This window comes from Camelus ferus, chromosome 35 (assembly GCF_009834535.1).
Source record: "Camelus ferus isolate YT-003-E chromosome 35, BCGSAC_Cfer_1.0, whole genome shotgun sequence".
Lineage (NCBI taxonomy): Eukaryota > Metazoa > Chordata > Mammalia > Artiodactyla > Camelidae > Camelus > Camelus ferus.
In genome coordinates, this window is record NC_045730.1 from 22,134,896 (window position 1) to 22,145,450 (window position 10,555).

Consider the following 10,555-nt stretch of genomic DNA (forward strand, 5'->3'; position numbering starts at 1 on the left):
TTTTTCTTGTTCCCAATCTGAGGAGGAAAGCATTTAACTTCACCATTAAATGTATCCAGGAAGTATTTTGAGTAAGGTTGGACAAGATCTATAAACAGTGGCGTGGTCTTTGTCTCTTCCGTTCCCTGGAGTGATGTTATCAATTGAGCGTTACTGGGCTTGACCATGAGAGGAGGAAGTGGATTCGGGTCCTGGGCTGAGTCCATTTTCAGGCTGCGATGCTGACTTTATTACATCATTATTAGCCACACCATAACAGAAGTGGTGTCCGACTGTGTGTCATTCATGTACTTTGAGTTAAAGGTACAAGCAAATCACCAATTCAAACTGAGTGGCATCAACCTGTCCCTCCCAAGTGACAGTGTGACTCTCACTGACGTGGGCATTTGGAAGCTTGGGCTCAGGAGGGCTGCTCACTCCTTCCTCAGCCTGTCTCAGCAGTCACGTGACTGAAGGGCCCTGCCAAACACAACTGTTTGTGTAAAACCGTTTTCTGAGCCCAGGTGCTTATCACATCTCTGAAAAGCGTCTTAAGGTTCAACGGTGGTTTCGTAATAGCAGCCATCAGAAGCCAGGGTCACAGCCAGGCCAGCTGTCACCCAAACTAGACAGCAGATCAAGTTTAGTTTTGGTATCATCTCCTTTGTCTTCATGGGACTACTTTGCTAGGGCTGCCGTAACAGAGTGCCTCAGTGGGCAGGAGTGGAGCGCGTGAGGTCCTGGGTTCAATCCCAGCCCCTCTATTAAAAAACAAAAAACCAAAGTGCCACAGACTAGGTGGCTTAAAACAGTGAACACTTGTTCTCTCACAGTTCTAGGGGCTAGAAGTCTGAAATCAGGTGCTGGCAGGGCCACACCCCTCAAAGGCTCCAGGGGAGGGTCCTCCCTGGCCTCCCCCGGCTCCTGGTGGCCCAAGTGCTCCGTGGCTTGTGGCAGCATCACCCCTGTCTCCGCCTCCCCTGCCCCAGCCTCCTCTCCCCGCGTCTTCACACCCCATTCCCTCTGCGTGTTGGTGTCTCTTCTCTTCTCATAAGGACACCCGTCACATTGAGCTAAGGGTTCCCCCTACTAGCCTCCCAGCTGATTACTACACCCACAAAGACCCTACTTCCAAATGAGGTCAGCATTCGCAGGTCACAGGGGCTAGAGGTCAGCACATGTCTCTAGGGGAAACAACTCAGCCCCAGCAGGGCCCTTCTGCCCCAGCTGCCCAGCCTTCGTGCCCAGGCTCAGCATTATCCCACCTCCAAGCCTCGCTCTCAACTGCTTTCAGGAAGTCCACGCTAAGGATGCAGAAAACTCAAGAACAGCCTAAGCAGGCACCTCTCTGGGGTCAGAGTGCCCTCGAAGATAAAGGGAAAAGCACCTTCTCCCGGCCACCTCCCTGTCCCCACCCCAGGCCCTCTGCTTCCCCCTTGACCTGGGTCCCTGACTGACTAGTCCAGCCTGCTTTGGAGGTAGGGTTTCCAGGGCAGTATAGGGCAATTTTCTTTTTTTTTTTGAGGAAAAACTTCTCAACTGTGGTAAAACTCTTCACCAGAGGTGGAGCAATTCATTAGATCTGGACACTTCGCCATGAGTGCAAAGAAGTGATAAAATCTTTAAAAAATGTTCTAATTATCAAGCACTTTATGCACATTTCAAGCCACAGGAGCTGAATTGGCCTTGGGAAGGTAGGAAGGGCACTGGGCAAACTCCACCATGAGACACTGTGACTTGGACAGGTGGAAGAGAGGAGCCACCCTCTTCCCAGGAGTCCTGGGATTAAGAACATGGAGACTCATGCTTGGGACACAATTCAAGTCCCAACACGACAAAAGTCAAAGCTGCGCACAATTTCTTTGCGGCCTGGCACACTCGTGTTAAACTTAAGTGGGTGGATCGGCAGCTGAGACTTGGAACTTTCTGACTACGCTCTTCAGGGGCTCACTTGAGACATCTGCTCCCAACGTTACGCTGCAGACATATATCTTAGCTGTCAGCGGGTGTGTAAACTGAGTCAAATAAAAATGCTTCCAAGAGGAAGCAAGGTTATCAGTACACACTCCACCAACACAATTCACATATTCAATACCACTAGCCACACCCTGCTGCCTCTGGGCCTGTTTTTGACAGGCAGGCTCTTTAGGAAGTGCGCTGCTCGCCACAGCCCTCACTCCAGGTGCCAGGAGCTGCAAACTACAAGGTGACAGCAGTGGAAGAAACTGACATAAAATTAAGACTTTGCAGAGGTGCCGACATCTCATGACAGTTTTACTTATTACCCGAAGAGACTGAAATTACTGGGGAGGAATGAGCAGTTCAAAGTTTCGGAGCATAAAGCTCAACAGGATGAAACAGAGTTCTGCTGTTGGTCTTCTGCCTCCCCGGTCTCTGGTCTAGACTGGAGAAGTTGATCACCTGGAATGGAACGAAGGTCAGAGGTGGGCCTCACGCACGGGTACCACCTGCCTCCTACCGCACCCCCAGGAGTGCAGAACAGGGAGCCTTAGCAAACGGGCCTGACAGACCCCCCCACTCCTGGGTCTGTACTCTCGGGAGTGGGGCTCCTCCTGGCCCCCGACTCCCCGTGCAAATCAGAAGTTCTTGCTAACAGGCACGGAGGAAGTGCGAGAGGAGGGGTGTAGGGGGCACTGCTCAGGCCCCAAGTCAGGGCTGTGGGCTGCTGGGACAGCAATCCCAGTGGGCCTGTGCTCCACCTACACAGACGCCCTCTCCGTAGGCCAGGAGCCAGATGCCAAGCCAGCAGATCCAGCCCCTCACCCTTTAGGTCAGTAGCCGCAGTTTCCGAGGGTTGTGCGTGTGTTTTCACACACCCAGCTGTACAACAGAGAAAAGGAAAGCGCTGCTCTCTCCCTTCAGCCAGGAAACAAGAGGAGCTGCAGAGTGGCTTGTATGGTGACGGTCACACACCCAATGCCTTCTGGCAGGAGGACCAGCAGTCAGGCGATGGCCGCCAATGGAGCCTGACTCCAGCCATCTGTCTCTACAAGCCTGCTGCATGCACATGAGGGGCATGCACTGATGTCAAATACCAGGAGTGATCTGGGTGAGTGGCCAGTTCGAAAGAACAAAATGAAACAGCTTGTCCTTGTCTCCTCAATGGCCAGGCTTGGCATGTTGGCTCTAGATAAAGAACTCTGGCAGAAAGAATTCTATTACCTTGTTCTACTGCCATCCTTAACAAGGGCCCCATTATACCTTAGGGTTTTCAAATTCCACCACTCAGAGCTAATCGCAGCTAGTTCCTGCGCAGGGAGAAGGATGCCAAAGGAAACAGGACCTGGAATCCAGGCAGCGGAGTGTCACAGGAATTCGTGACGGAGGATCTGTATTTTCAGAGACTGGCCTTGTCAAAAGGGTGGTGTTCGGGACATTCTTTTACCTGCGTCTTCGATGTTCTCTCATTACTACCCCCTAGTCCTTAGGGGCTCCAGATAGGTGGTTAAAAAGAAATCTGCCAAAGGATGGATGAGATTCGAGGAGACAATACAGAGTGTTGACTGAGCATTTTAATTTATGAGCTATAAGCAGACTGATCATTCTGTGGGACAGGAGTCTCACTTTGGGAACAGTGGCAAAGCAAAGTGAAACCATGTAGGATTGACATTAGGAGGCCTCACAAGCCTTTGCTCACCCAGAAAATCATCTGCCAAGAAGCAGAAGCCAGGGCATTTTAATCCATCAGGACGGAAGGTATGTGTGTGTCCCACTGCAGGCCCCAAGCTGAGGCCCTGGGAAGGGGCCTGTTTGTGTAGGAGAGAAGTGCCCGGACACCGGGGGTGGGTGGGGCAACTCAGGCTCCGTCTTCTGGGTCTGTCAGGCTGAGGTCAGATGTGGCGGTTGTAGAGATAGGAGGGGTACAGGCCGTCATAATGCCACTGGCGCCACTGCTCGATGGGCTCCCGGCTTCTCTCTTCCTGTTCTGGGGACGAGAGATGAAGTCATCGTGTGAGGATGGGGGGCTCTGTTCTGGGGAGAGCCACCGAGCTCTCTTGGCAGCTGTGGACCAAAAGTGCCTGCCCTGAGGTGACAGGTACCAGTTGTCCCTGTGAGCATGGACGGCAGACAGAATGCCCCAGCCGGGAGGGTCCAGAGGACGCTGAATCCAAAGGCCTCGTTTTATGATCAGGCCTGAACAGGTGAGCATCACAGAGGTGGTTGCCAAGAGAGCCAAGACCAGGTCCTGCATTACGTTCAGTGTTCTTCCCTGCACAACCAGCAAAGGGGCGCAGGGAGCCGTGTGCAGAAACTGGCCCGGAGACTTGACAACTAAGAAACACATCACAGAAATCACAGTAGCAGCAAAAGCAGACTGCAGGCCACACTGCTGAAAAAATCATGGAAGGAGATAATTATCAATTTCGAGTAATGGGATTACAAGTGAGGTTTTCTTTCTTACTGTTCTGTATTTTCTAAGCTTTAAAAATAGTTATGTTTTTAAAACTAACTGGGCAAAGGGGTGGATGGACCACGTGGGGGAAAATCTTGGTACCTGCCGATTCTGGGTGGTGGTTGTACGGGGAGGTCGTTGTACCGTGTACTTCTCCGTGTGTTTGAAATGGTTCACAGTAAAGGGCTAAAAGGAACAGAGGGGAGTTCTTCGTGAGTAAGAAAGCCCCGGGTTTCTGCCTTTGATGAGATAATTTTCTGAATAACACCTCTGTTTGGCTGTAGAATTGGGCTCCCGGTGCCACTTCAAGGCCGCCTGTCGCTCAGTGTTAGGGACCATTAAAGCACCAGCAGCTGTCACAAGGCTGTCAGTGTTTAAAAAGCATCCATGAAGCCCTCAAAAAGTGAAACAGAATTAAGATAACTCAGCAGTTCTGAAAACAGGAACAGATGAATAAACAAATTGTGAGATCGATAGGTAGACAGACAGACAGACATGAACATATGTGTGTATATATGTATGTATTCAGCCACAAAAAGGAGGGGTGTTCTCTGATACATACTACAACATGAATGAACCTTGAAACATGCTAACTGAAATAAACCAGACATACAGAGACAAATAGTGTGTGACTGCACGTAGGACAGTCAAATTTGCAGGGACAGAGACCACGTTAGAGGTTACCAGAGGCTGGGGGAGCAGGGTGTTAATGCGTAATGGGTGCCAAGTGTGTCTGAGGTGTTAAAAGGGTTCTGCAAATAAATAGTAGTGATGGTTGTGAATGTACTAAATGCCACTGAATCGTACACTTAAAAATAAGTAAGATGGCAAATTTTATATTCAGTATTATTTTACCACAATTTTTTTTAAAGTATTTGGGGAAAATGTTAGGAGGATGGAAAGTTAATAGAAGAATTGCAAAGATTCAAAACCCAAAACGACTTCCTTGCCTCTGTTTTCTCAAGTGTGAGCTTCACCCCAAAAGCCTGTGGTCCTTACCACTGTGAGAGCCAGGTGACCTCAGCAGAAAGGGCCCTTGTAACTGCTGGGTGTGGAGGCACCGTGTCTGCTGGGAACGCTTCCTTCTGTGTGAGCCTGGGGTCAGTGCTGCCCCGGGCGCTGAGAGTCCTCTCAGGGACGCGGTGTCTCAGGGCCAGCCTGGAGCCCAGCCAGGCCAGGCTGGGGCTCTGGGTGTGAGCCTTCGGACCTTTCTCGGGCCACATGGAGCAGCTGCTCTTCGCCAGTCTTGAGAATATGATTTTTGACAAAGAAGTTGATTTTTTTATCTCCAGGTCAAGCCAGACTCTTCTTAGACCATTTCATTTAGTCTAAGGGGAGATTTCCCTGGTAAAGACCCAAGGCCTGGACCCTGTGGCCTTCGTGTAGGGAGCACTTGTGACAAGATGTCATGTGGCCAACCTCAGCTGGTCTGACCCAGGCTTCTGGCTTTGAAGGTGGAAGCAGACCTGGGCCACCAGGTAGGCCTTACAAGTGGAAGCTCAGCACACTGCTTATCCCGGAGCTTTCAGAGCAGAACTCAATGTTATTTTTGCCTTGTGACGCTGGCGGTTTTAAGGAGAGTTACAACCAGGAGCCAGGACTGAGCCGAGTGACTCTCTAACCCTGCCACCTCTTCCCCAGATGAGGGCCAGTGTCCTGGGTGGGTTGGCAGAGGGGCCTTTGATAAAGATGGGGTATTCAGGCCCTCAGGAAGGTCACTCTTGTCCAGAAATCTCTCTCCAGACCACCAGATATTCCTCCACTGGAACTCGAGTCCTTCCAGTCACCTATGGTAATCTCTCAGCATTCGCTCTTATGCAGCAAGTACCTCGGGGAGAGGGCGGGCATCCAAGTGCCATCAGGTATTCCGAAAATTGGTGACATCATCAGGTCAAGTTACCTAACTGAACCCAGGGTCCTGACCGAGAGAGTGTGGGGGCCCCAGAGAAGGGCTCTGAGCACTGCCCACGGTGGAGGTTTCCAGCAACCTGGTCACCGTGCAGTGGCCTGTCCTGGGGCAGAGGCAAGAGGAGTTTCGCCTTGGGCAGCATTTACCCTCAGGCAGAGGCTCGGCCTGCTGCACCTCGATGCCTCCTGCCTCTGTCAGGCTCTGGGGAGACCCCTCTGGGCCTCTGCACGCCCCGCCTCCCTCCCTGCGTCCTCGTGGGCCCGGCCTCGGATTGAAGAAGTCCCTCAAGACCTCTGCACGTCTGGTCATCCTTCATCTACAAGAACCCGGGCTTCGCTGGCAAACACGCCTTCGTTTAAATCCCTTACTAGCTTTGTCTCCATGAGTATTCACGTATCCTTTTTAAGCCCAAGTTCTGAAACTGTAAAATGGAAATTGTGAGACCTGAGAGGCTGGTCACATGGATGACAAGGTTTGGTGCCGCACCCGGCAGAGCCAGCGCTCGGGCAACGACGACGGCTGCTGTCGCTGCAGCTGCCAGAGGCCTGTGGCCTGCCCTGCAGCATCTTCCTCTTTGTGGGCAAGGCCTGAGGCCCCCGGCCTTCGTCTCCGCTGGTATTGGCGGAGGATCGGTCATCCTTTACATGCCTAACCCTTCATCCTAATTCATCATGTAAGAGAAAACTGAATGTTTTCCACCCAGATGCTAGGGATTTGGACCTGAAACATTTTAAACTGCACAAAATAAAACGCTGTTATTAATACCCTGAATTTGGGGGAAAAAACCACTGAAGGAATTTTAGAAGCCACATTCTCATTTTTTAAATGCTTCTCCCCAAGCTGTCCACCAAGGTAAACAAATCTCCAGCAGAAGTATTTGCCTCTGAGTTACAGCAGTCTGAGTTTTTTCTAGGATGTTCAGCTTGCCAGGATCCTGCCCAACATCTGTCTGCAGGTTGCAGCCAGGCGCCACCTGCAAGGCTGTGGCACCGCCTGCCTCCACCTGGTGCCTAGTGGCTGTGTCCTTCTCACTAAGAGGCACCTTGCGAGCGTGTTGCCTCCCAAATCCACCAGAGCAGGCGAGCGAGGGGGCTGACTACTTGAGAGCTGAGATTGTGGACTTTCTCTAACAAAGGTCACCTTAACTGGGGCCTTATGTCCAAGCTCACATGCCTCCTGGACCTTAGTCAGGAGCATTTCAATCTTGAATTTTCAGGAAAGACCAAAAAAGTAATAACACACACACAACGGCCTACCTGGTCTGGTCCCTGCTAAATGTTCTATGGGTTTTTTGCTGTGGGCGACGTGTAAGGACACTTACTAGGTACACAGTCAAACCCCATCCCCCGTGGGAGGCTGTGGTTCCTAAGTAGAGCCTTCCTCTACCCGCACCCATGCCCACACCCAGAGGCCTCAGTGAAATCAGCACTCGCGGTGGGGGTCGGGGAGGCTGGGGCCCTGTCTCCCAAGGCGAGAGGGTGGGATTGGGAGAGACACCTCTGCAAAGGCGGAGGCTTAGCAAACAAGACGCTCGCAGCAGCCGGTGAGGAAGCACGTTGCAAGGGCCCGATGCTGTGGGTGAGGGGGGCCTTCAGGTGGGCTGTAGATGTTGATGCTGGCGGTGGGGAGTGTCCAGGAGGCTCTGTGACCAGTGCTTTCTGAGTTCAGTTGTCCTGGTTTGCTTCCACCAGTCCCCAGATGTTGACTAGGTAAACAAAGGCCTGCGTTCCCAGAGCCGTGACATTGGTGTAAATCCAAGCCACTTGAAAGTGAGTTTGAAATCCTCCCAACCCAGTTCCACGGGAGCTAAGCCACTAGTGCGGGTGCTAAGACAACGCAGGCCACCACGGTGACCCCAAGTGGGAAGAGAACATACTGTCAACCAGAAACTCACCCAGTCTTATGGCCCCAATCCAGTGGTGCCCTAGGTGTTCTGTGCTCTCCATGCTTCTCAAGTTCTATAGCCATTTTTGTGCCTTTCTTTTTTCCAAGACTCCCATAGAAAGGAATTTAAAGCAGAGCGGTTCTTACCTCCCTCCTCTGATACAAATCTAGGGAGGAGTGCAGGCGGATTGCGTGCTTCTCCCACAAAGCCCTGCTCCCCGCGAAGACGCTGGTGGAAGAGCTCTTACCGTCGTTTTGCTCCTCTGCGAAGTTCTCAGACTCGTTCCTCTGTTCCTCATGATGCTCTCCGCAGCTCGTCAGCCCGCAGCCGCTGCCTGTTCTCCACTGGGAAAGGGGGGAAGAGGCAAGAGTTGCCCCCAGGAGTAGGGACAGCTGCACGTGTTTAGGGGAACACCAGTCATTCCGCCTAAGCCCTTGCATGAGTGGGGAAGGGGCTGCTTGCGCGGGGGTGAGAGTGATGGTTCACTCCTGACATAGACTTTAAAACCTGCGGGACGTGGGGGTCATCTCATCCAGCTGCCTCGTTTTGTGGGTGAGGGGATTGAGACCCTCCCCAAAAGGTGACACAGTTTAGCTTCCCTCGTAGGATGAGTGGTGTATCTATCCAAGTATGCTGGGCCTCTCGGAAATTGAAAACCCGGTGATCAAAAATGAATTCCATGAGGGCATAACCCACCTAACGTTAATTTCACACTAATACCTGCAAGTCCGTTCAGCAGCCTTGAGCACCTGTCACAGCCAAAATGCATGCTAAGCCCTGGGATTAAAAAGGCACGAAAGATTCTGCCCACGAGGTCTGTGGTCCACTTAAAGGGAAAGATATAAAGATAAGTTGCACCCAGCATTCAGGCCGCTATGATGAGAATCCCCACCAGGCACAGTGATGGCACGTGGTGGGGGATCTAAGATGACCCCGATAGTCACGCCCTTGGGTGAGTCCCTCCCCTCGGCGGCGTGGACTAGCTTGCTGACTGGCTTCTCAAGGACGGAACATGGCAAAAGTGGAACATGACTTACGAGATTAGGTTACAAACAAGACTGTGGCTTCTGTCTTGGGTTGGTCTGCCTCTCACTTTTGCTCTCGCTCTGAGGGAAGCCAGCTGCCATGATGTAAGCCATCCAGTGGGGAGGCCCATTCATGGCAAAGAACTGGTGTCCTTGACCAGTAGTCCCTAGGACCTGGAGCTTGCCAACAGCCACATGCATGAGCTTGAAAGCAAATCTCACTGTCAGGCCTTGAAATGAATGCAGCCCCAGCCACCAGCTTGACTGCAGCCTCTCGAGAGACCCTGAGCTCAAGGCTACCAGCCAAGCCGTACTCAGACCCCAGAAACTGTGAGACAATAAATGTTAGTTGTTTCAAGCTGCTAAACTTGGGGCTCATTTGTTACACAGCAGTGGGTAACTAGTACAGGATATGGGGTGATGAGGTAAACTCCCTGATGATGAAAATACCAACCACAGGTATTCCTTACTTTGTGAGACAATGTATTCCAGTAAGTTGGCTGTAAACCTTCTTAGGAGGAATCTCAGTTCCACATTGTAAAATTGGAGGTGCACCTCTCATTGGAAGAAATACCCCAGTGATAACACAAAACTGTCTGTGAGAGCACATGAATATGGTGACCGTTCCTTGGCTGCTGAGCAGGGACGCTTGCCGAGGGGTTGGGGTGGGGGCGGCCACCTCAGCTACCACGTCCCCCTCACCAGCCGGTGCAGCTGTTCCTCACCTGCTCTAATTTAGCGCCTCCCCAACAATCTAGATTTAAGATTTTTAGATGTAAAATAAACCAGTTTCTAGGTTCATCCATTTCTGCCCTCAAGTCTTCACATTGATCTCTTTGGTGTGAGACCTGTGGTTGTCTGGAGGAGCTTATTTAAAGCTCTGTTAGTCATAAAGCATTTCTTTCAACTGGGCTTTAGCTGGAAAAATCCACAAAGGCAGGAAGGCCATGGGTGGTACAGGAGGACTGGTCCCTTGATGCCTCACTCTCCCACGGTGGGGTTCCCTCACGTCAAAGCAGAGAGACTGAGGTGCTGCTGTCCCCACCAGCTACGTGGTGCAAGGTGGGGGCGCTGATGATGGAAGCAGAGAAACTGAGGCAGGACGCTGGTTTCCTGTCCCACCCACATGACAGGGTGATGGGAGAAGCAACCTGAAACATGTCTTCATGAGACGACAGTACCATTAACCATCTCCAATCCTCCTTGAAAGTAGGAGCCTCCGATAATAATCACATTATGTAAATGCTGGTTATTGATATTATTTTATATGACTTAATTTAACTCAGGTTAAAAATCACGTCAACTGTGAGCTGGTCTCAGTGCGAATTCCTTAGGAAACTCCC

At 51.5% G+C, this 10,555-nt stretch overlaps 1 protein-coding gene across 1 annotated transcript; it reads right to left on the minus strand.

The window, feature by feature from the left end:
* Positions 1–3,271: 3,271 nt before the first annotated feature.
* UCMA (upper zone of growth plate and cartilage matrix associated) lies at positions 3,272–9,523 on the minus strand. The gene is made up of 2 exons (XM_032473703.1): positions 8,435–9,523; positions 3,272–3,925 (listed from the first exon to the last, which is right to left on the minus strand). The coding sequence occupies exons 1-2, from the start codon at positions 8,625–8,627 to the stop codon at positions 3,831–3,833; spliced, it is 288 nt and encodes a 95-aa protein (XP_032329594.1). The 5' UTR covers positions 8,628–9,523; the 3' UTR covers positions 3,272–3,830.
* Positions 9,524–10,555: the final 1,032 nt, after the last annotated feature.